The sequence below is a fragment of the Solea senegalensis genome, linkage group LG21 (assembly GCF_019176455.1).
Source record: "Solea senegalensis isolate Sse05_10M linkage group LG21, IFAPA_SoseM_1, whole genome shotgun sequence".
NCBI classification, from domain to species: Eukaryota; Metazoa; Chordata; class Actinopteri; order Pleuronectiformes; family Soleidae; genus Solea; species Solea senegalensis.
In genome coordinates, this window is record NC_058040.1 from 14,389,477 (window position 1) to 14,416,081 (window position 26,605).

General features: G+C 43.0%; 1 protein-coding gene across 1 annotated transcript; it reads left to right on the top strand.

The window, feature by feature from the left end:
- Positions 1-10,871: 10,871 nt before the first annotated feature.
- On the top strand, positions 10,872-26,331 carry LOC122758712 (chondroitin sulfate proteoglycan 4-like). Its single transcript, XM_044013003.1, has 22 exons — positions 10,872-11,086; positions 13,090-13,253; positions 13,949-15,046; positions 15,382-15,789; positions 15,876-15,997; positions 16,358-16,466; positions 16,610-17,938; positions 18,326-18,418; positions 18,529-19,026; positions 19,163-19,294; positions 19,426-19,608; positions 19,703-19,885; positions 20,002-20,178; positions 20,265-20,463; positions 20,561-20,692; positions 21,292-21,467; positions 21,559-21,754; positions 21,862-22,033; positions 22,125-22,533; positions 23,108-23,260; positions 23,339-23,920; positions 24,468-26,331. The coding sequence occupies exons 1-22, from the start codon at positions 11,023-11,025 to the stop codon at positions 25,587-25,589; spliced, it is 7,701 nt and encodes a 2,566-aa protein (XP_043868938.1). The 5' UTR covers positions 10,872-11,022; the 3' UTR covers positions 25,590-26,331.
- Positions 26,332-26,605: the final 274 nt, after the last annotated feature.

Consider the following 26,605-nt stretch of genomic DNA (forward strand, 5'->3'; position numbering starts at 1 on the left):
TCACTAACGAGTCACGGCACACATTCCTGCCCGTTTGAATCCATTTATTCCCGCCACACAGACACACAGACGCACAGACAGACGCTCGTCTGTGTGTCCGACTCGATTTGACCTTAATTTCAAACTTTTACTTGTAGACTGACCGGGGATTATTGAACCCGCCGTAATTGTCTTTGCCTCCGTTTGACCTGGAAAATGTTTTCTTTTTCAGATGTAACTGAGAAGAAACCGGGGGCAGTCTGTGGGTCAACTGTTAAAAAAAAAATCTGTTTTGGAAGTGGTTGTTTTATAAGCTATCATCTGATGTCTGCTGGAAAACGCCGCGGCTCTGAAATTTCAGAAAGTGAAACAAACGACCGCAAAGGCTCCGGCCGCACTGATCCGACTATTCGATCCAACTCTTAAAGTGTTTCATAACATCGTGGAAAAAAAAAAGGTTTCCTTTAGCATGTAATCCTTGGACTGGATTAATATGTAACACGAGGTCCTGTCCTGTGACAGCAGTGATTTGACCTGCCGGCCCACAAACATCTCTTCTGTTAACAGCAGAAAACAGCAGAAAAAAAGAAAAAGAAAGAAGGGTTTTGAGAGGGAAGCGTCACTCCAGCTCCTCTCATGCCAGTGAATCACTCCTGGAGCAAAATAGAGACACAGACAATGAGGATGCACAAAGAGAGAGAGACATATTGTCATGTCCATGAGGTGTTGTTACAATAAAAACTTTGAAAAAATGCATTTCTTTAAAGCTACAGTGCGTTCATTTTGTTCATGAAGTTATTCTGCCTCTGTCTTTACACCTGCCAGTACGATGAATTTGTTTTTGTACCTGAACACTTGTACAAGTACAAGTGTAAATACACATATGAGGAGTTCGTCCAATAAGAGATTTGACGTGCTGCTGTTGTTGTTGTTGTTGTTTTTCTTGATATAGCGACGCACAGGACGTGACGCTGTAGTCTGCTGCTGGAAGTCTTTGTAAAAGAAGAAGAGGGGGAGGTGACGTCAGGGTGACGATGCTCCCCATCTCTGGAATTCACTCCCACCAGACATCCACAACTCTGAGTCTCCTCCCCCCTCTTCAAGTCAAAATAGCCCGCTCTCTGTAATTTCACTCCGTTATCTGTTCACTGTGTCGTCGTGTTGTCTGTTTTTATTATCGCTCGTCTCTGTAAAGTGTCCAAAGGGGGGGGCGGGGCAACCACAATGATAAGCAACCGTGATGCTGATGATGACTGGCTAAGGTAGAGTCAAATTTCAAAGGCAGAGTTGAGACACACGCGGCGACGGCGAGCCTAAGGTAGCTTTTCCAAAGTGGTACAGACTTTACTTTTCCCTCATTGGGATAAAAGGCAAGGATGTATATTTATATAAAAAGTTCCCCAAAAAGAATCCCAATTCTTTGACATAATTTGAACATAGAAAAGTAGCTACACAATAGTTACTTTACCTGTGTTACAATGCAGTAACACATTTACTACTTTACCTCGTACTTTTTTAAAGTAACGTGTCCAACACTGCTGCTCACAGTATGACTGTTGTTCTTTCACGGTGTAGGAAAAACAGGACATGTCGCTCTGTGATGGTTGATATTTTTCTCCAAAACAAGCAACTAACAATAAAAGCTACAAAACACACACTCACTCACAAAACTGACCTGAACCACACTGAACAAATGAAATACATATGAAGTTTAAAACGATGAAAGCCGTGCTAAGCTCCCCGTAATGGGATGAAAAAAAAAACAACCCCGTCTTCCCACCAGTGTTTTCGTGTGTACGCGGCACATGATCCGAACACGAGCCACAGAACTTTCAGTAATACTTTAATAGACCACAGGGCTTCACCAGCATCTGTAATCACATCACAAACTCACATGCTCCCTGTGGATGGAGCTCCAGTAAACTCAGTATGGTCAATGACTGGAGTATTACAGCAGAGCAGAACTCATTGTGTAAGTCCTAAGCGTTAAAATTAGACCGCGTGTACGACAACAATGGCCGATTCATATGCCGTTCGCTTAGCGACCAGGTTGCGGTTCGACCTTGTGACCCTAGTTTTTGTGCGGGACTCTCGATTGTGGCCTCTTAATGAGGTGAACGTCACAATTGTCTCTTTCATAATATCGCTCAGGCACCGTCTGTCTGTCTGTCTGTCTGTCTGTCTTCCCAGGCTCACGGTTGGTTTTTAGGAAGACAAGACATGGAGTTGTTGAGCCGCAATTACAAGGGAACTCTATGTTCCAGGTTTAAACGAGTTTGTTCGTCATGTTAACCCTTAGTGCTCACGCAGGCACGGATCTGTTTCCTTCGTCTTCTTATGTGTCGTTGAGTCAAAGTTATGATGAGGTTATATCGCAATAATTGTGCAGAAGTCACAGAATTTTTCTTTTGTTTTTGTTCATAAGAACGAGCCGAGTGAACTTTGAACTTTTCACTATTTCACAAATTCAGTTTATATAGTTGGTGAAAAAAGACACTTTATCTTTCCCATTCTTATAGCCTCTGTATATACTGTACGTTTAAACATAGAAATGGAATTTTGTTGTAAGGGTTAAAGACCATCGTAATCCATTAAAGTCAATTTAAATAGTGAGTTAATTTTCTGCACCTCTTTGTGTTTTGTTTATTAGCGCACGAAAATTGTGTTTCCAATTATCAGTGTTTTCATGTGGGTTGAGCCGACGTTATTTAATATTATTGCACTTCATTTGCCGAGAGGCCACGAGAGCCTCAACATCAGCGGCGTATACAGTACGCGGCGTATAACGTTTATAGCGGCATCTTGTCTTTGTTAAAGGTCTGATGTTTTTACGGGAATAAATGCCACACCCTCCGCACAGAAATAGCCTGTGGCCGGTGAATCACAGATCACAGAATTGTAGATAACCCTGTTAGACGTAACATGGGAAAGATCACAAGGCAGCAGTGCAGTGAGTGACCAGATATCGGCTTTGGGTGCAACACATTTCCTGTTTTTAAGGTCACAAACACATGTTTTTCTTTTTTAGCCCAACTGGCAAGAACAGGTTTGGAGGACTACAAAGCCACAACACGCTGCACTCGTGTTACACTGTAGTGTCACTGATGAAGTTCAGCATAAATCACTTTTTCAGTGGTGTTTTGACTGTAAGATGTTGATGTTTGTGCAGTGATGTTTAAATTGTCCAGTGAGCTGCGTGGTCAAATGGTTTGGCTGTGAGTCAGTGCAGCAGCTGGTGTCAGCCATTGTGTTTGGAGGCGACTGACCTCTGTCACTGACACGGGAGAGGGAAAAGTTGAGAGTGTGATACTGTGTGTGTGTGTGTGTGTACGTGTGGATGGCAAAAGGACACTGTGTGAAACTCATGTGCATGTGAGTGAAAACGTGGACTCTGATAAGGAACATGATGTGACTTCCTCGTGTGTTGGTTGTTTTTTTTTTTTTTTTATCACTCAGAACACTGAAGACCTCCTGACTCGTGATCGTAATCTCCTGCTCTTTGAAAACGTAAATGTCAACAAACTGTCACGTTGGACTGATGATTCTCATCCACTTATGCCGCTTTTCCCTCATACAGTTCTGGCACGACTCGGTTCGGTGTCAGTCGCGTCGTTTTCCATTATTGTAGCGCGTCATCGCCAGTGTTGGGAACGTTACTTTAAAAAAGTAATTAGTTATAGTTACTCACTACTTGTTCCAAAAAGTTACTGAATTACTGAAGTAACTCGTTACCAGGGAAAGTAACAATTTGCGTTACTGTTAAAAATAAGTTGCTATATGTCAAAGAATTTGGATTTTTTTGTGTAGTTTTCACAAGTCAGTTGAAATGAGTAGAACAGACAGATGTTTGTACATAACTTTCTATATTTATTGCACGTCGACAGACGGCAAGATGTTTATCCTGCACTTCAAGTATGATCTTTGTAAGAAAAGTAAACAGTTACACCATATAAAGTGCATTTAATTCTAGCAAATTAAATCAAACTCTCTCAACCTGAGACAACAAAAGTAAACTTTTAAACAACAAAAAAGTGTGTTTAGCTCTGTAGTCTTATTCTTAATTAAATAAATCAAACTCTCAATAATCTGTGTTTTTGGCAACTAACTTTGTAGATGCGTGTGCCATTGTGAGCGTGTGCCATGCTTCATTAAATTAGAATTGCTTACAACAGAGTTTTTGCTCTGGGACATAATGTACACATTACATGTACGTTCTTGCCTTTGATCACAATGAACTTGAAGAAGTGATTTTATCGCCACAAACAATGAAAATGCCAACTTTACATCGGAATCCTGACTCGCCATCTCTGCTGCTTCATCGATTCTCTGTTTAGCTGTTGTGTGTGTGTGTGGCGCGTATGCTGGAACACGTGAAACGTCAATCATAATCGCTTACCTCGTTATTAACCCGCCTCCTCACTAGCTGTGAGCCAGGGGTGCGTTGGGATTACACAGTTTATTCAATCAATGCATAGTAACGCACCGCATTTTACGTCCAGTAACGTTAACGGCGCTGTAACGACGGGAAAAGTAATTAGTTAGATTACCCTGTTAGTGAAAAAAAAACACTTATTCCAAAACACTTATTCCAAACACTGGTCATCGCACAGCTGCACAAAACTGTTGTGACGTTGTTATATACGTGACACAAACACAATAACTAGTGACGAGCAAAGCAGTTGTTTTTCGGCAGTGGTGTCGCTAAATACACCAGATTAAATATTGAGATTTTACACATTTCCTTTGCTAAATGTTGGAGATTAACGCACGTTTTCAGGAATTTAACTCATCTACAGTTGGGCATTATTCGGTTTGATTCTTACGTCGCGCTCATGACTCTTCCAGTGGCGACACTCTGTGACCAATCAGTGGCCGGCAGTCTGTCGACGTCACATTTTAGTATCGGCTCAGCTCACCTTGGAACCTCACCAGAGCGGGTACTAAAACAAACAGCACCAGACACCAGGTACTATCACTAATGGAAAAGCAGTAAAACTGAGTAGAGCTGAGCTGAGTCGTGCTAGAGCTGTGTAGTGGAAAAGCGGCATTAGAATGGAGCAGAGTCTGTGTTTGTCTCAACAGGCTGTGTACGAGAATAGCCTGCAGGCGCTGTCCATGACATTGTCCTGCCGCCCCGATCAGCTGACTGTCATGGATTTTACTCTGGTACAACCAAGGGTAGGGTTCATTATTTTGGTATTATTCCAAATGGAAATGCAAAAAAAAAAAAAAGAAGACATACCGTACTGTACTGTACCAAACTGATCTGAACACCAACAAGCGTTGACGTGATGATCACTTGAGGCCAGCGAAACAAAATCCACTGATACACTTCATACATTCAGCGTATCCAGTGTTGTATTGAAATAAAGTACAAATACTTACTTATTCATGTATCTGTACTTGTTATTCACATTTCTGGCAACTGTTCCAGTTCCACTACATTTACTCTAACTATCTTTGTTACTCGTTACTGCCAAATAAAATCAGAAGAAGAAGAGTTGTAATGGTCTGTATTTATATAGAGCTTCTCTCGTCCTGAGGAGGTTTACACTACTTAAGTGTTACTTAAATGAATTTTGTACAGTAAATACAAGTAAATTTACAAGTACAGTAAATGTCATATACTTTAAGACTTTTACTTAAGTAATATTATGAAAAAAGTGACTTCAACGTCTACCAAAGGTCATTTTCTGGTAAGATACTTGTACTTTTATTCAAGTATCCCTTACTTAAGGTGTTTCATACAAGCTTGAGCTCATCCTATAGCAGCTACACTGTTTTTACCAAGTTATACTAACTGCAGCAAACTCAAAACACAGCAAAACAAGCTAATTTGGGGGTGTTTATTTGGTGTGACTACGAGGTTAACCACCTTGCGTGAACACTGTCAGGAGTTCTTCCCATGCAGTACAACCACCAGCATGCAAGGGCGTAACGCTGGCTTGGAGTGGATTGAGGTCGTTGCTCTACCTCCCATCCCTCCCTCCCTCCCTCCCTCCATCCCTGCCTCCTTGCATCCGGAGCAGCACAATATGTTTTGTTTTTAACAATTAAAGATGGAACACAACAATTTGGCTGTAAATGTGTCATTGTGATGTTAAAACCAATTGCAACACGGATAGAAAAACAACACCATTTGCCTTTTAACAAGCTTTGCTTTCACGAAATTCTCACTGGGACGGACGGACGGGGGCTTTCGCAGAAATGATACGACGATAGCGAAACTGAAAGAGAGTTTTCTTGTTCTTTTCATTATGAAACAGTGTTTACCAAACAGGAACCACGGGACACATGAAAGATGTCTGCCGTGTCTCTAATTAAGTATACTTAGATGAAGCTACGTATATGATCCACATATGTGAGAGTTTTGTTTTTTTTCACTGCTTACAAACCTAAAAAAACTGGGTGGGAAAAAGTTATTCTCAGAATCTGCAACGGGTCCCACTTGTGGCTGTGTTCCGTGGTATAAATACGTTACTACACTACACTATAAATACTATATACTATCTATGTTTTTAACATTAACGTCCTCATATCGAGAAAATGTTGTTGTTATGTTTTCTCTTTGAAACATGCAAACTAAATAAAGCCGTTGTGCGTGACTCAGAGTGACTCACATCCCAATCACTTTCCTGCAAATGTGGGTGGATGCGCTCGCACCCGCGCACACACACACGCACGCACACACACGCACACACATACAAAGGCAGCAAGGAAGGTGTCCCCAAGCAAAGGTACAGCAGCTGTTCCCAGCATCGCGTTGCACATTTTAAGAGAGAACTATCAAATATCTGAGAAGTTCCCCTGAACATCTGAAGAGGTGCCTCTAGAGACACACACACACACACACACACACACAGACACACACTGGTGTGTCTTACATCTTATTCCTACTTGTTGTATTTTGCCAGGGATGAGAACAGAACAATGAATGACGGCTGATCAAGCTCTGGCCTGTGTCTCATGCGCACACACACACACACACACACACACACACACACAGAGGATCAAATGTCCGTCTCTGCTCTTTGTTGGTTTTGTTGAAGATGTCATGATATCTCAGCTAAATGCTCAAAAGTGCCCAAAGCGAAGAGAAAAAAACAGCAGCCGCTCGACGGTCTCTGTCCTTTCCGATCCAACGTCCATCTGTGGATGTTGTCCGTCTTTCTTCCACGTCTCTGCCCACAGACTTTCTGTTATTATTTGTATTAGCCGCCTCTTAAGGACCTTCTCTGGCATAAAACGCTGACCTTGTCAGGAGCAGCAGTCGTCATGGAGACCTGGTTCTAAGGAGGCAGAACCTCATTAGAAAAATGTGAATTGTGGTTAGGTACAGGTGAGGGTTATAAGCATTAACTGGTTATGGTTAGGATGAGGGATAACGCTTTAATTTAGGCAGTGTCTTGAGAAGAATAACTGCACAAACGTGTGTGTGTGTGTGTGTTCTTATGCAACTGGCTCATAAAAAAAAATGTCACTCAGTTACTGTATTTATATGGAAATGGGCTAAATGGACTGTTCAAGCCAAGGTTGACATTAAAGCCCACACAGGATTTCATGCCTCCTTCCATTTTTACTTCAGCTGCATGAAAACACGGTGACTCACTCATTCTCGACTCCACAGGTCAATACTGTGGCAGTCTTTAACGTTTTTTTGTTTTTCTTATTTTGCAACTCAGTGATTCAACTCCTGTGAAAGATGCACAGGTGAGGAAGGAAGAATGGAAAGCAGGGAGAGGAAACGCAGTGGACACTCAGTGTCATCCATTATGTTTTTTTCCGAGAAGGAAACAGGTTGTTTTTTTTTTTTGCTCACTGTTTTCTTTCCTTCACATGTTCATTTAAACACACACACATGCAGCAAAGTGTCGGTGGCAGTGTGAGAAAAGCAGCAGAGACCTTTGAGGCTTGTCCATCCAGCTGTGTGATGTGTTTTTGTTGTTTTAGCTGCTGCTGGACTGAAATCCGTCCCGATCCTGAATCTCTTCCTGGTCTACGCTGCTGCTGTTATATTCTCAGCCAGGTGGTTCCTGCTCTCTACTTTGCATTGTACCAGTTTCGTACAGAAAAGAAAGTCAACAACCGTTTTGAACGTTGACGTTTTCTAGTAAATATTTTTTCCGCGTTCAGCCACCTGTTTTATTGTGTGGCGTAAAATGAATCGACATTACATTACATGTTTTTAGTTGTAAGCACAGCAGCACAGTTAATCACAGCCTTTCAAGCAAAACTGTTGTGTTTTCTGTTCTTTTGTTTTAAAGAGCAGAGACGCTGACGGGCACAGGTGTCAGCAATAACATTAACGAGGGCCCCGCCCACTTCACGTCTGATTATTCACACCTGTGCTCTTCCTTCTGTGACCTGAGCCCAGTAACATTAAGCCTTATCAACACTCAGTGTCCTTTTTTCATTTAAGAAATAACATTTCATTTAACTCTTAGAACACACAGCATTTCTGCTTTTTTATTAAAACGTATAGTATATACAGAGGCTATAAGAATGTGCAATATAGAGTGTCTTATAAAAAATTTCATTTCATTAACTATATAAACACACCTGAGCAGAAAGTACTCACAATGTTTAAAATTAGATTGAATTTGTCTAATTTGTAAATATGTGACAAGTTCACTTGGCTCGTTTTTATGAAGAAGAATAAAAGAAAGAAGAAAAATGGTCTAATTTTGACTTCTGCACAGTTATCACTACTAAAAGCCTGAATATGTGACCCATAAACACCCCCGCCCCCAGGGTGTCCATATTAAAGAGTTGTGTATTATTCCCACGGCAGTTTACCATGGGTGCACCTGGGGGTTGCAACACTTTTGCACTTTAGTGAAAACTCGCTCGTCTATTGGTTAATTAATGCAGGGCAACTTCTGTTTCCACCACATAAGAGCAAAACGTGGAGTTGTAGCAAATCCTCTCGGTCTTTTATTTACATTTTTATATTTTCTTTTATTGCGAATATACTACGCATATACGCTGCAACGATGGGCTCCCGCCTGTTGTTCTACACGCGTGTGTGTTTGGTTGTGTTTACCCACGATGCCCTGCCTTGTAGTCTGCTCCCTGCAATTGAGAAAAATATAACATTTCCTGCCATTGCATGAATAAATGTAATAAACAAACTGATTAGGAATGGTAGCATGAGAGTTACTGATTCATCACCACATGCCACCTCTTTATACTTCAAATTTTGTGTAAAAAAAACCCCGATTGATTAGCATCTGAATTTCCCCTTAAATGTGTCCTGGTGGACAGAGAAGTGTGAACTAGTCGTCAGTAGAAACATTGTTATAGGCCCTGGTGTGCCAGTTCAGCTTTAAAGACTCCCGCGGCCTAAAGACAAGGCGGTAATCCTCTCAGCGTGGGATCCCGGCTCATTAAAAACACACCACCACCGCTCTTGTCATGAGAGGAGCCGTCGCCAGCTGAACTGTGACCCATTTTTGGGCGCAACCCCTTCGCTTAAGAGACCGTGCAAGAAGTGCAAGAGTCTATTATTCCACTTCCTGGGAACTAAAGCCGAACACTGCAGCGGCTTCTCCCAAGCCGAGAGGGCGAGTTTGAATCAGCTGCCGGATAAAAGCCCACATGTGCTCTTTCATTTTAATAGACTCAACTCTGTCAAGCTGCAACTTAACTGCACAGTGTTGTGTGTGTGTGTGTGTGTACACCTGGTATTCCTCATGTTGTGGGGACCAAAATGTGTTATCACAGTCACATTATGGGGATTCGTCTTCCGTATGGGGACAAAAATCATGTCCCGATAACGTTATTTACTACTTTTTAAGGTGAAGACACGTTTTAAAGTTAGGTTAAGTTAAGGTTAAGGACTCAATGTCCTCTGAAGTCATGGAAACCAGCATGTGTGTGTGTGTGTGTGTGTGTCGGTTACAGGGTGGAGGAGTTCAGGATACAGACATCACAGTGTGTCCTGCTGTTTGAACAATCACACCCAAACTTCCACTTTACCTCAATCAGCAGCCGGCTATTTCCCGCCTTTAACCTCTGGTTCCCCTTTACTTCCTTTCTCTCTCTCTCTCTTGTTAAATTTGTGTAAATAATCTGTAGCCTTTTATTAATCCCACCAGTGATTTCTTCCACTTTATTTTGTCATTTCTGGCCTTTTTCAATGCAAATCAGCTAATGCCACTGTCTCTTGTGACCTATTTACATGCTTTTAATTCCTTTTTTTGTGTGTTTTGTTTTAAATGAATACAAGTACTGTTACTGTATGTCTGTTGTGTTATTCCATCTGCCCACCAGATGTCCCCAGACTTTTCTGAAACCTGCTCCCCGTTTCCTTCATGTCCTCGGCTTAATTCAAAGCAGTGCTTTTCCCTCACTCAGTGACCAGATTCCAAACAGATTCCAGCTGTTTATTCTGCAGGTTGTCGTCATCGTTCTACCTCAAGCCTGGTCTTCATCACACATGCTGAATTACAGTGCCATTGTGTAGTTTTTGACTTCAATAAAATAGAAGGATTTAATTTGAATAAGAGTTTGGCTGCTGCAACAATAACTGATTAGTATTTTGATAACTGATTGAGTTTGAGTGGGTTTTTTAGCTACCTAAATCTGAATATTATCTGTTTTTTACCTCCTCGATTATCAAAAAACAGGATAACTTTGTTTACTTTGGCACCAAACATAAATATTTTGAGGTTTAAAAAGTGTGTGTCAACATTGTTCAGTATTTTATGGAACTTTATGAATTTTTTTTTACTAAAAAGGCTTGACATTCACACATACACTCACAGTATTTGTGGTAACAGCTCCCTCATGTGTTCATGTTTGGTATGAGTGTTGAGAGAGTGGAGGGGGGGAGGATCAGAAGCTCCACCTCACTGTTCTCAGGTACATTTCTTTTCAAAGGCTGAAATCCAAAGCCAGAGGCTGCCTGGAAGTTGTCAGTGGTGGGGAAGGACATGCAGACATGCAGCAGTTGTGTAGGAAAAACAGTGGATATAGCAAAGTCAAGCAGCCAGATGTTGCTCCCAACTGAATGCAAGTTACAACATAAAGGCCTAACACACAATGGGACGTTTGGTGGCTGAGCTTTTTCTTTTCCTGCTGATTTCCACAGGACAAGTTAATGCAGGTAAGGAGAGAAAATCACTGCTACTTAAAAGTCAAAACAGAGAACTGACATGCTGCAATATTGTATTATTGCGTAATACATGGTTGCAGTGCTGTAACACAACTTAAAACACTGTAAACTTAATATTAAATATCATAAACTGTGGTCCCTATCGAGTGATGTTATACATTAAATAAGATAATCATTGTTGTTTGTGCAATTTCTTTTAAATGTAGTTAAAAAGTTCAGTTTACGTAGTAAACTATGCCACTAAATACTGAACTCTAGGAGGCTTTGAGACACTTATATCATAGAGAACAACCTGAACTCCATTTTCTAACTTGACTTAGTTTTTAACAACAGTACCAGAGTTGTGCACTACCTCACAATCACAAAAGCATCCATTGAATGACACATGTTCAGGAAAATAGTTCTTAATTGGCTGTAAGAAACACCTCACATAGCTGTGCACATGTCTCTTTATAATCCTTACACCTGCTCATGGGAGCAGCACATAAAAGGCAGTGAGTGCATGGGGGATTAATAATAATCCAGTGTTCACTGGTAACATAGAGACAGATTAGATGTACATGTGCAGACATACACAGACAACAGGCTTATATAGGGTTTATGCAGTGCGGCTGCATGCTGGGCCAACCTGATGACTGAGTGATTCTCTTTGGGTCCAAATTATATTCTTCATTATAAACCTAATAATCAAAGTTTTTAAGAGTTACTTGGGAGAGCTTGGGACAATACAATATATGACACAAATATATAAAAACTGTTCTGACAAAAATGAAAAAGAACAGTAAAAAATGCAAATCTTTACTATATGGACAGTTAAGAACCATATTTAACAACACAGCACAGCATAAGTGTCAAACATTGTGTTTGTTTTAAATAAATTGCATACAGGTTTTTATATTCTTTGTATTTGAATCATCCTTCTGAAAACACACAAATACAATCTGTTGACCTCTACTTTTTGTGTTACGGTTACCATTAATGGACAGCCATTTTGACAAAGTGCTCCAATACAGTTTTGTAGGTCAGATCAATCAGAACATAGACCGTTTTACTTTGTTATACACAGTTGTTAGAGCAGCAGGGTAAAAGGCTTCACCACTAAATGCTACAGTAAGTGCACTCTAATTATACAGATAAAAATGATGATTAATAGTATAAAATATGTCCAGATAACAAATGAATGATTGAATGTAAGTTAAATTTGGGACAGACGTTCTTGTTCCTCTAAGTATTTGATTATCCTCTATTAAGTGTTTAGTAGCAAATTAGCAAATACTAGCATTAAACACCATGCCAGTTAGCATGTCAGTGTGAGCATGCTAGTTCACGGTTGTTAGCATTTAGCTTTATTGCACTATATGTTGAGGTAATTGGTTAGCCTCCAAGTTCTAAGGAGCAATAGCTGTATGTTATTTAACCTGGCGATAAGGTGCACTTATATTACATATGTAATTTATATTTGTGCTTCCAGAGCTCTAGCTTCCATGTTTGTACAACAAAAAAAAGGTATATCGACATCTGGGTCAAACTGAAGTCTAATTAGCATAAAGCCAGTTCAGAATGACCTTGTCTAGAGTACATTAACTGCCATTAATTGAATTCAGATAGCAGGTGTTAAGTGCATGGTCATTACCATATTGATAAAATGGTCACTACAGATTAATGGAATAGTCTTTGATTTGGCATTTAGTCACTGAATGTTATTGTTTTTGTTTCAGATGTGCATTTACATCGTTTAGCCACACAATAGTCTCCTAAGAAAGCTGTGAATTAAAGCGTGTTTGTTGATGTGATTCTTACTCCGCTGAGACAAAAACAGCACAATATTTGCACCACAGAATTACAGAAACTACACTTGAATCAATTCATTTCATAATGTTAATATACATGTTGTAACACAAGTAAAACCTTTGCACTTTTATGTCACTTTATGTTTGATATGGTCACACTTTTGCCTCAAATTATCATCTTTGTCTCTTTTGTTAATGTTGCAGTGTCTTTCTATGGCGATGGCTACATCCACCTGCGGACAGTGGAATCATCATTTCAGAACTTGCTCCACGTCCGATTTAGAACCTCCAGTCAGGCCGGGTTGCTGTTTCTGGCAGCAGGACATAGAGACTTCTTGTTGCTGGAGCTGATATCTGGGCATCTGCAGGTTGGCTGTGGGACATACTGGAGCAGTAGTTAACCTGTCTGTTCAAATCTATTTGTGGATGGAAAAGCAAGACAAATGTGCTAAATTATACATTTAAATTTTATATACAATTTCAGGGGATATATATCATTTTATGTTTTATAAAAGCCAAAACTGCTTGGATTTTTAGAAATAACCTGTTCAGTCAAGTGGTAACTTTATAGAGACACTAATAAAAGATGCCTGGCACTTTCCTAACGTGAGCAAATATTTGTCCCTTGGGACATTTTAGCTCATATATGTTGGCATTTACTATTCTGAGGAGAGAAGACTCAACACATCTAAAAGCCTGGTGTCGGATTGCTCACACAGAGGAAAAAAATAAACCCTTTGGCATTGACTTCATTTCAGAACAAGTTCCATCACGACCAAGTTAAGTGAAAGGACCGCAATAGTTTAATGAAATCTCGAGTAACAAAGTAAATCAGCAACAGAGAGAATTTGGTTATATTTTCTTTGTGGAATGGTTCTTAAATATGCATAGATGCACAATTAATACACAATGACTCAATTTAGCCTACAAGATCGAATCACCATGTAATGTCAACTTGTCTTTGGGCTTAAAAACAGAAATCAGAGATTTTCATTTCATGAGTCTTGCTTATTACATTTGTATGACCACTCTTTCCCCCTTTGCTTCCTCTTTCATCACTTAGGTACGTTTGGACCTGGGCTCAGGTGAGCATTTACTACGCTCACAAAAGGGCATTAACCTTAGTGACCTGGGGTGGCACTCTATGGAGCTGATCCATGACCAACATAATGTCACCATGACTGTGGACCAAAACTCTGTCACCACTCTCCATATGCCAGGACCAGATGTGGAACTCCTCGTGGAGGTTGGAGTTTTTGTCGGTGGAGCAGTTGGTCTGAACTACCCCTATCTACTCAACATCTCCACTGGGTTTAGAGGCTGTGTGGAGGAAGTGGTGTTCAATGAACACAACCTACTGTCCAGCTTGAGACGGTATTCTGGGTACAAGAGTGTCCACGAGGTATCTTTAGGGTGTAATATGCAGTTTTCTGCCACAGAAGAAGAACCAATTAGTTTTTTCAGCTCCAAAGCCTTCGTGTCACTCCCACCATGGGAGGTACCACAAGAAGGAGTGTTTGAATGTGAACTTCACCCATCTGCAAGACAAGATAATGGTATGGTCCTATATAGCTCTGGCAACCAGGGAGTGTTTGTTGCCATAGAGATTATAGAAGGTCACCTGGTGGCAACAATTGGACATGGAGAGGGGAGTAAAGTCGAGCTTCGATCCCTAACGAATGTCTTCAGCAATCACACCTGGTACTCTATCAAGCTTCACCTGCTACCCCACAGCATCCAGATTAAGCTAGACAAGGAGTTAATCAAGACTAATTTAAGTCTGGAGCTACAAATCATCCAACTCGAAGGGCCTCTTTTTCTAGGAGGACTGAACGAAGAAGCACGCGTGGAGGCAGCGCGAGCTGGTTTGCTCTCTGCCTTGTCAGGAGGAGGCTCCTTTAAAGGCTGCCTTCGGGAAATTAAGGTGAACAATCAAAGAACAGGCATCCCCCATGCTGTTGTCACTAAGGACATCACTGTGGGCTGTCGGGTGGGACAAGCCATTGTGGTGCTGACCAACAACAGCTCAACAATTAGTCCAGAGTTTAATATTACAACCCCAAAGCCAACGATCAATAAGAGGAACCCTAACTTTTTGTTTCTGAGAAAGCTAGAGGTAGAAGAGGGAGGCCGGGCACCACTGGAGCCCAAACACATCAAGGTAAGACTTGTTAGCTCCACCAAGTTGTACAGCTTCATTTTACTCAGTTTTTTTTAGTTTTGATTGTCATATGTTCTGAGGGATACAACATAACCCATCTCGACCATCTGTGTGCACCCTCTGTTGGGAAATGTAGCACAGTGGTCTAGACCAGTGTTTATCAATCCTGGTCCTGGGGACCTACTCTAGACACACAACAGTCTGTTGATTGTTTGAATGGGAAAAACACAAAATGCATCACTTTAATTTAAAAATTTAAAGTTTAAGGTATTTGACAGATTTGTTATTCATAAAAGTAAAAATGCACTATTGTTTCTATTTGCACTTCTCTTCAGGTTAATCTGGATTTCCGTAAATTAGGCATCCATCCTTCCCAGTTTAAGTTCCACATTGAGGAACAGCCTGTTCATGGCCAGCTCCGGCTGGACCTCAGTCCAGACGCTGATGGAATACAGGATGAGGGCAAAGAGGGGACTATCGTATTAGGAACAGAAGAGAAGGACAGGACTTTCAGTATGCTTGACCTATGGCAGGGCCGGGTGATGTATGTTCACAGTGGATCAGAGGACCAGAGTGACTTCTTCATCTTTTCAGTATTCTCCACTAAGAAGCAGCCTCCTGTGCTTCAGAGGGGCATACGTCTGCATCGGTTTGATATCATCATTAGCCCTGTAAATGATGCACCAGTGCTCAGCCTCCCAGAGGGCAATCTTTTCACTCTGCTGGAGAAGTCCAAGCGACAGGTAAGCACAGCAGAAGAGGATGATGTGAATATTTGTATTAGCTAAGCATAAGGGAATAAAATGATGTACATTTTTAATTTCCACAGCTGACAGCAGATATGTTGAGAGTGCTGGATCCTGACAGCAGTCCTGCAGAGCTGGTGTTCAGCTCCCTTGGAGACCTCCACACTGAGGCCGGACACCTTGAGCATGAGGATTACCCAAATAGGTTGGTGCTATGTCTTGTGAGGCTTTACAATGCCTCACAAATCTTCTTACAACCAATCACTCAAGTCTACTGGATAAGTGACGATAGCAGGGGGCAGAAAACAAACTATGCTGAACAGAACAGAGATTAATTGACACTATTTACGTGTAACATTCATCTACGTTCAAAATCTGAAATTAAAGCCGGATGGGCCATACGAGAGTTGACAGCTTTTTGAAATTGTTTATGAACTTTACTGCCAGCGCTTGCTTGCCTTTATTATCATATTCATTAGTGAGACCTTCACACAGTTCTGTAGCAACAACAAAGAAGGGCACAACTTACAAACAGTGAGTTAACATGGTTACATTTGTCCTTTAGAGCCATTAACCTGTTCTCCCTACATGACCTGGAGGATGGTAAAATCAGCTTTGTCCACAGTGGGGTCTCCACTGCTAGATTGCCACTCAGGGTCAGTGATGGGCAGAAGGTACGTGTACTGCGTCCAAAAGAATGGTAAATGCTTGGTATCCCAGAAAGATATCCATTGTCCACTTATAGTAGTGGATATAGGCTTTCTCCTCCTTTATTTTCTCATATGATCTCTTTCCTTGTTCCCTCTCTTTTCTGCAGTCAAGCAACACAGTCATTTTGCGGATCATGGCAGTGCCACTTGAACACAAACTGGTGAACAACACAGGATTGGAGGTAAATCAAGGCGAGGCCTCTATCATCACAACCAGCCATCTTGCAGTACAAGTTAATGTGTCTGGCCAAGCAGTGGAAATTCGATATGACATGACAGAGTCCCCGCAATACGGCGAGCTCCAGCGGTTACACTCGAGTGGCGAGTGGAAAGTGACAACTTCGTTCTCTCAGAAACTTCTAGAAAAAGAACGTATCAGATACCTCAGCACTTACCGAGGCCTGCAGACCCAGAACAACATCACGGATCAGTTCAAATGCAAAGTCAGCATTAATTCCAATGCTACTGAGGAGGTTGTTTTCCCCGTTATGGTGCGCTGGATCCACTTCAAGGTCACACGAAGCAAAATGGAGGTCAACAGTGTTCAGCCAGCTGTTGTGACCCCTGAGAACCTCCATGTTGTTTCAAAGGGGGTCAGGCTCAATGAGAGCAACCTCCACTTCATACTTCTCACTGCGCCAAAGAAAGGTCGACTACTCCTTGAAGACAAAGTTCTTCTCAAGAATTCAACCTTCAGCCAGAAAAATATCACAGACGGTTTGGTGAAGTACGAGCTGTACAACAGGCTAACCGACGACACAAGAGACACATTCCGCTTTCGGGTCTTTTCAGCACACGCCAGCTCGACAAGTTACGACTTCAGAATCAACATCAAAAATGAGTCGACGGCCATCACCATCGTAAACGAAGGCCTTACGATACTCGAAGGAGGGAGTAAAGTCATAACCAAAGACATCCTCTTCACCAACACCGCAAGTAACCGAGAAGTCAAGTACACCGTCACGAAGAGCCCCATGCATGGACAGATAAGGAAGATCAACCTCTCCAACTCATCCTCCATCAACGACAATGTGGTACTCTTCACAAACCGGGATATTATGGAGGAGAGGATCATGTACGTTCACGATGACAGCGAAACCAAGCAGGATTCTTTTACATTTCAAATCATGGTGAACAAACCACATAAACACACCAGCAAGAAAGAGGAGCGACACACTGCAGAGCAGGCCTTTAACATCTCAGTGCAGCTCGTCAATGATCAGAGACCTGCGAGAGTCGTCGATAAAGTTTTCCACGTGGCCCGCGATAGCCAAAGACTGGTGACGTTGAATGACATTTGCTACAGGGACGACGATTCCGACTTTGAGGACAGCTGGTTGGTGTACACTCGAAGGGGGATTCCCATGGGAGACCTGGTGCTGGCCAGTAATCCCAGTCACAAACTGTACGAGTTTACACAGCGGGACCTTGAGCAGGTTAGCACGATTTAAGCATGATGTGAATGGACTTTGTTATCCTGGTGGTAGGAGACCTAGAATCGCAGAGTTCCTGTTTTATTTCATGATTTCAGTAGGTAGATTTACATTAGCCTGTGTGTGTGTACATTTTTCAATGGGAAATATTGCATATAAAGGTTGTGAGGACACATGAGGACAGATTAAGTGAAATGGTGGAGATATGTGTGGCCTGATGAGTTATACATTTAATGGAAACCTGGATAATGACCCTGTCTCAACAATTCAAAGATATGTTTTCAAATTTGCTGACTTTACAATAGGAAACAAGAAAAGCCTATTGGATTTTGTTATGTGATAAACAAACTCATACCACTGATTCTTCATCTCATCTCCTCTCTTCTCCAGAAAAAGGTGTTATTTGTCCACAGAGGAGTGAGTTTCGGGCGTTTTGTGCTTTTTGTGTCAGATGGGAAACATTATGTGTCCACTCTGCTGGAGGTGATTATAATGTCTTCACTTAACAAGTAATATGAGTTCAAAGTAAAGTGCGAAAATAACAAGAAAAAAGCAAGTCAATGGCTTTATGGGTTAGTTTTTGTGTTACACAGGTAATGGCCCAGGATCCTTACCTGGAAGTGGAGAACAACACCGGCCTCTTGGTACAGCAAGGTGGTGTCACAACCTTGACCTCCGCTAACCTCAGCATCTTTAGCAACCTTGACATCCGAGATCCAGAGGAAGTGACGTTCGACGTCTTCCGTCCGCCTAAACACGGTTTCCTCTGCTTCAATGACGGCGACTGTGACACTGCAAAAGGAGCAGATGCAATTAAAAGCTTCACCCAGCGGGACCTGGTGGAAGGGCGTTTGGCATATCGCCACGACGGCAGCCAGGAATTGTCAGATTGGTTCAATGTGACGGCACGAGCAGGGGAAAAGAGCACAGATAGGCGAGTGGACAGAGGGAGGAGGGAGGTCCAAGTGGACGTCGGAGTGCTGGTAAAGATCTACCTGGAGAGTCATCAGAGGGAGCCAACGGTCATAAGTAACCGTCCAGTTGTGGTGCCAGAAGGACAGAATGTTTCCATCAGCAGGGAACATTTAGAGGCAAGTCAGTTACCAATATTTTGTAGTCATCTACTTTTACTCTGATAAACTATTCAATAGCTTCTTCTTCTTCTTTGTTGTGCTACAGCAGTTGCCATAACATTAAACTTAAACTATTCCCATTTTTGTGTTTCAGGTGGTCCATGAGGACAGCCAACCTTCTGAGATAATTTTCACTGTACAAAGTCCTCCCGCCCTGGGCTTTCTTCAGAGATCCTCCCCCTTCAACCAGCACCAGATCGTCCATAGAGAACAGCAGTTCTCTCAGGTGCAGCCAACGTAATGAGAGTTTAGCCCTGTCAAACCCCCCAAAAGTTACTTTTACTTCACTTTTAGGGTCAAAGGATTTACGCAAATGCAGCATTTGACATGTTTTTTTGTCCCTGTTCCTTGCTGCAGGGCATCAGAGAGCAGCAGATGACCTTCACCCAGAATGACGTGAACCAGGGATTGATTGTCTATCATCAACAGGCCACAGGATGCACCAATGACTCTGTTCTGTTGGAGGCAACCAATGGAGTCACAAAGGTTGGACCCATTGAGCTGGAGATCGATATTATTCCCATCCTGCTCCCTCTACAGGTACAGCATACATCTCATGTTAGATGAACCTCTAAAAAGATGACAGAACCTCTTCCATTGATCAATCACTTACCTCCGTTGTTTGATTTTGCAGGTGTCTGATTTGATGCTTGACGAGGGGTCATCCCTGCCACTCACCAGTGACATCATCAAGGTCGCCAATCACCACTTCTCAGGCATGAACTTCCTGTATCAAGTCCTCGTCCCACCACGGCATGGACACCTGGAGCACAGCCGGATACCGGGGATGCCCATCACTGCTTTCACACACACTGAGGTTTGACTGAGCAGTATTTAACTGTATATGTGAGTCTGGCCTGGAACCATTCATCTCTGATATATAATGCATGGATCCATTCTTCTACATGAATCGCCCTCTTTGTTTGTTGCTAGGTGGAACGCGAGTACATCTCCTACATCCATGATGGCAGCGACACACAGGCGGACAACTTCACTATTGTTGCCAATCAGACGGAAATCAGCAAACACAGTTTGCCCTGCACAGTTCACATCAGCATCACGCCGGTCAATGACGAGTCTCCTGTCGTTACAAACAACCGGGGTCTGAAGGTAGGAACTGAGAGGGTACTTCTGGACATGTTTGGGTATATTATCTAAATGATCCATCTATTGTTGTTACTGTTCATTTTTCTCAGGTGTGGGTGGGTTCGGTGACTGAAATCACCTTAGAAGATCTTAGTGCAGAGGACCCTGACACTTCCTCTGAGGGGCTGGAGTTTGTGGTCACACCACCCAGCAACGGGCACCTTGCTCTGAAGAGCGCCCCCTCCAGACACATCCTGAATTTCACCCAGAGTCACATACAAAGTGGACAACTGGTGTTTGTGCACAGTGGTGAGCACATAGTGTTTATTAGCATCATATAACTTGTTATTTACCCCTGGATAAAAGATGAAATAACTTGTCTTCCACTGGCTCTATTCTTGTATAGGTGCGTTGACTGGAGGCTTTCACTTCCAGGTAAATGATGGTGTCAACTTTGCCCCTCGTCAGATCTTTAGCACCACTGCACGATCTCTGGTCCTCACTCTGCAGAGAAACCATCCAATGGAGGTCTACCCAGGTACAACAGGTCACACAGATGCAATAAAACACCCGACTTCAAACTCTTTCTTCACTTTGCTTGTAATACATGATGGAGAACTTTAGAAATTAGCAATTTTCCAAGCATCAGCATGAATGCAGCTACTGAAAACACATTTATGCTGAAACTGAGCTCTCAGACAAGGTTGTTCTCCCTGTTTTTAATGTTTTTTGTGCCCCCAACTATGGCAGACATGGTGAACATCACATCACATTAGCAATATTGCTAAATATCTTGCTACATTGTGTCAGACCCGCCCAGCATCAAACATTTAAGTGATGCTTTTATGTAAATTCAGCATTAAAAGTTGTGCTGTGATTACTGTATGTTGTGGCATTTTAAAAGCTACACAGATTAGTTAGTTTATAGTTTTGTACTGGTGGGCCTAAGCCTGAGCTGGAACACCTGGAAAAGATTTATTAAAATAACTATTTTTTTAACTTTTGAGGAGGACAAGAGAAATCCACTCTCGTAATCCACTCTCTTGCTGGTTTAGCTTTCCTTTTTCTTGGCCGTCGTCTCTTTCTGGAGTGGAAGTGTCAGTGACTCCTCTCGCTGTGTCTGTCTTACCTTCAAAGGCTCTGTGACGCTGATCTCCGAGCAGGAGCTTCAGGTGGTAACCAACGGCGACAGCGATAACAGAAGGAACCACTCTGTGGTGTTTGCAGTGACCGCTCCTCCTAAACTCGGCCGCCTGCTCCGACGCATGCCTGACAACTCAACGCAAAACATTTCCACATTCACACAAAGCATGGTGGGAGGATTATAATCCTGAAGTGTTGATATGTCACCAAATGAGACACTGCTTTATCTTTGTTTTCATTCCTCACATCACTGTTTTTTAGGTGAATGATGGGGTTATCCTGTACGAACAGAACAAGCCAGAGACAGTCGGATGGTCGGCTGTAGATTCCTTCTCTTTCACTGTGTCCTCTCCTCCTGCTTTCCTTCCGCCAAACACCTTCACCCTCTTAATCTCCTTCCTGGCTAACAAGCATCATGACAACCCTCAACACAACACCAGACTACTGAACAATGCAGGTGCTCTACAACCCATTGTCACTTCCTCCACTATTCCAGTGTTATTAAACAGAACATGTTTAATTAATAGATATTAGAGTAAATAACAGATTGTTTCTGTCGTCCAGGTGCTGTGGTGGCAGAGGGGGGCAGGGTTACGATTGACAGGTCCAAACTCGATGCCTCCAATCTCCTGAGGAAAGTCCCAGAGCCTCGACGGAAAGACACTCACATCCAGTACCGTGTCGTTTCTCTGCCACAGCACGGAGTCCTGTCCATACGAGGATATAATATCACCAGGTAGAGACTGGACTCTTTTCCTTGTGTCCCAATATCTGTCTGTCGGTCAATCTGTCTGTGTTACAAAATTTTCATTTTCATCCCCCTACAGAGACACACCAGATTTCACACAGATCACCCTGAATAAGTTCGGCGTCACCTATGTCCACGACGACTCTGAGACGACGAGCGACAGCTTCACGTTCCAGGCTTGGGTGGCTCCTCTGGATCGCTCCTCCTCCTCTTCCTTATCCTCTTCCTCTTCCTCCTCAACGTCCTTGTCGGCGTCTTCCTCCTCCGCCCCGTACTCCTTCTCCCCTCTCTATTCAGCCTCGTCGTCCTCCTTTTCGTCGCCAGGGACGGCTTCTCGTCCCCAAATCAAAGACGGCCTGGTGGTGACGGAGACGTTCAACATCACCGTGACGCCAGTCAACGATCAGCCGCCGCTTATCAGGAGCAGATCCCCGAGTATGAAGGTGGTGATTGGAGAGAGAGTCATACTTGGCCCGGACTATTTGCAGGTGTGTCTGTAATGAAACTGTCGTTATCAATGATTTCCATTTATTTACTTTTTTGTCAACAATTTTAAAGCCGCAGTCCTTACCTTTGAATTAATTTTGTTGTTGATAATTGATGATTGTTGATAATTCTGCCTCAGTCTCGGCCATCATAAACAGAAAGGGTGTAAAATGTAAGCTGTGTCCTTCAGCTGACAAGCAAAACTATCAGACCTGACCGTCAGCGACTGTCAAACTGCTGAACAAGCTTTTAATCTTAATTATAACAATTACCAAAACCAAATAAACAATCAAAAAAAATCTTTCTTCCACACATTAATTTGAAACATTTGATTTAATAAACCAGGACTAAGCTCTGGGATAGTCTCCCATCCTACATTAAGTTTTCTTTCTTTCCATTGATTTTCAATCTTGCATTTAATCCTAATGGATTCTGCCTGCATGTCAACTTTTGTTTCTTACTCAGCCTATTATGTCTATTTTTTGTAAATTCATGTTTTTTAACATGTTATATAAAGTAACATGACTTCACAGTTTGAATATCAGTGTTAACTTTGGGTAAATGTGTTATTTTAAGGTTGAGGATCACGACACGCCTCCAGAGGAGCTGCACTACCTTGTGATCAGTAAACCCAACAATGGTTACCTGACGCTGGGCGAAAGACCAGAGCCTGTGACGTCCTTCACCCAGTATGACGTCAACCATGGGCGGCTGCATTTCACACAGCAGGTGACAGAGTGACTCTGAGGTCCTTGTATATATTGTGTTATTCATCTACTACAACTCTCTCCTGTGTCCCTCCCCCAGGGCGAGGCCTCGACAGGTGTCATCTACTTCAATGTCACTGACGGCCATCACCGCCCCCTCTACAAACTCTTCAGTTTGGAGGTGATCAAGCCGTCTGTCTCCATCGTGAACAACACCGGCCTGTCACTGGTACAAGGCAGGACCGCCGTGGTCCTCTCGACCACCCAGCTGGCAGCTCAGACCAACGGTCGCAGCCAGGCCAACATCACCTACACCGTCACCACGCACCCTCGCCACGGGCGCATCGTTATAAACGACCAGGAGGTCGCAACCTTCTGCCACGAGGACCTGCAGTTTGGCCGCGTGGTCTACCACATGACGGATCTCAGCGAGTCAGAGGACATGTTCCAAATCTCCGTGTCGGCCTCGTCGCCTGGTGTGGACTATGGGAACGTAACGGCACAGACGGTGGAGGTAACGGTGCGGCCGTTGGTCTACCTGAGGGAGCCGGTGCGGGTACCCAGTGGTATCGCTGTGAAGCTGGGGAAAGCCATGATCGACGCGTCCGAGCTGGCGAGAATCAGCCGAGCTGACCCAGTCTTTGAGGTTCTGTCTCCACCGAAACATGGAAAACTAGTCAAGGTGAAGCCGTTCTTTCGGAATCTTTTGATCAGATTAAAAAAGGAAGAAACCCCTTTAGAACATAATGAGATGCTTTCCCCAAATTGTTCTGCCCAATTATTCAGATCAGAGATCTCAAAATCGCGGCCCGTGTTCATGCGGCCTGCCACTTCGGCCTGCCATATCAAGTTACGAATTAGTTATTTTTTTTATTTACATATTCATTTTGCATCCTAAATATGTTTGCTACCTCATTCCAGAGCACAGAACAATTTTATTTTGAAATTTTGTGAAATACGGTCACCATTATCATTATTACAATATAACTATGGAATAATGTGATGTCATTTTAAGCTAATATCACCCGGGGCTACTTAACAGTTGACTGGTGCCCATCTGACGAGAGTATGCCCAGTGACCCCTAGGTCATTTGATTTTGAGATCCCTCATTTAGATTTTTATCTATGACTTCATAACCGAGCAAACAGTATCAGATCAATTATAAATGGCACATAATTGTGGTTCCTAACTCTGAAACTCAGATATTTGTGTGTGTGTACGTATGCAGATGACGTATGACCCAAACCGAGCATCAGAGGTCCTGAAGTCGTTCACGTTTAGAGATGTGGTGCAAGGACGAGTCGCCATCGAGGAGTCGCTCAGCGACGGTGACAACCAGCTCCACGGCAACAAAACGGCGCTCACGACGGCTCGAGGTCACACCCCCGCCAGACCTCTCAATGACTCCTTCATCTTCCTAGTGAAGGCTGGAACCGTGCAGCCGGCGAAGGGCGAGCTTCACTTCACCATCTTTCCCCACCACCAGATGCGTCACGGTGCGAGTGGTTTGAGCAAAGAAGACGGCGTGAGTCACAAACGCGCCACGACCCGTCTGCCGACACATAACAAGACAACGTCCGGAGGCGGGAGAGTGAGTGGACGAGGGGGATCCACGACCCAGAGCGGCGCTGAGGTGGGTTTGCATCCGCACATTTTGTCACATAAAAACCACAACAGGACACAGCACAGGTCGAGGCCTCACAGCCGATGGGGGAACCATACGCGCGGCGGAAGCCACGGAGGGAGATCGGCGAGCCCCGCAGAGGGAGCTGGAGGTCACACTCAACAACCCCACTCTCCTCCAGACAAACATGGCCCGATGATCCATCCTGACAACCACCCGGTTCACTTCGAGGTCGTCCCTCGTCCTGCCTCTGACCCGCTCCTCATCATCCTGCCTCTGCTGGCCTGTTTGCTCCTCATCATTATTCTCGTGGTTTTGATTCTCGTGTTCCGCCACCGAAAGGAGAAACAGGCCCGGCTGCGGCTCATCCAGGAGCTGGCTGCGGTAGCGTTACCCCCTGAGGACAGTCCTTACCTGGGCCGGCCGGAGCGGAGCATGGCGATGCCATCTGTGGTGGTGACCCCACTGGGCCCTGCAAGCTGCCCCGCCTCACCGAAGATACAACTAATGCCTAAGAGGAGGAGGCAGAGTCTGGCCCCTGGAATGACCTTCTGGGGACCGATTGACGCTGATGGAAGAGGAGGCCATGGGAATATTCGAGTTGGTGCCAATAATGAACGAGATAATGTGATTTGTCGTAACGTACCCCCAGCTGTTACTGCAGGCTTCAAGACCTCGGTGAGAGCCAGGTCCCCGACTCTTAAACACAACCAGTACTGGGTCTGATAAAGGGGTGATTCCAAGGAAAACTGTGCCTTAGAGGTGTATGTTTGGTGGAAAATGGCTCATGACGAGTCTCCCGGAGACATTGTGGTCATCTGATCTGCTATGAACAGAAACAATCTGCATCCTGATGAAGAAATCATACTATTTCAGTTACTGTAGTAGTATTTTATATGGATTAAATTACCCAGCTGTACAGGAAGCAAACAAAATGTCTCCTTTTTCAAAAAAAAAAGTCCTTTTTAATAGTATTTTTCTGTTGTTAGTGCAGACAACCATCATTATTACCTTTATGAAACATTTTACTGTACTGATCCCTGAAAACACTGGTTAGATGTTATGTATATAGATAATATTATTTATTTGAACAAAGGTGCAAAACATAGACTTAAGTAGCTGAATTTCACGTTTGCGCTCATGTAATGTAGTCATGTAACTGTTATCTCGCACCTAGAAGCTAATTTGTTGTAGTGTTTTGTGACCTATTGTAAACTTACTTTGAAGACCAAACAATTTTCTCCTACTTTTACCCATAATGCTGCACTTTTCCGTTTCCTGTCACCATACTGTTTCTGATGGATTATTAATGAAGTCATAGTAAGCTGTAATAACATACAGTAAAGTAAATATCTCCCTTCTGGATGGACTTTAACATCTTCAGTCAGTCTTAACCCTTTTGTTTCCTGCGCCTGTTTGCCATGCACTTTGCAAAATTTATTTTTAAATAAAAAATATTTCTTTAATACTTGTATGTGTGTGTGTGTGTGTGTGTGTGTTAATAAACGCAGTCAACAGTGACGTTACAAGCAAAATCATGGGAGAGGACAGCACTGTTTGTGATTGAGGGTGTGTTTCCTGTCTGCAGGGTCTATCACATGCTGTATATTCTTTACTTTTACTTAAGGGGAAAAAGCTTAAGTGCAGAGGAGACACAGCAAAGGGTGCAGTAGCTCATGAACGTCCACTAGATGTCACATTTGGCACTTAGCATATACTTGCACACACTTGCGCTGAATCAG

What these genes read in the sequence shown, in the direction of transcription:
- LOC122758712 (XM_044013003.1), top strand. Translation starts at nt 11,023, where the DNA reads ATGGGACGTTTGGTGGCTGAGCTTTTTCTTTTCCTGCTGATTTCCACA. An exon ending in CAAACAACCGGGGTCTGAAG is followed by an intron (nt 20,179 to 20,264) that starts GTAGGAACTGAG and finishes CATTTTTCTCAG; the next exon opens with GTGTGGGTGGGTTCGGTGAC. An exon ending in TCCAATGGAGGTCTACCCAG is followed by an intron (nt 20,693 to 21,291) that starts GTACAACAGGTC and finishes TTACCTTCAAAG; the next exon opens with GCTCTGTGACGCTGATCTCC.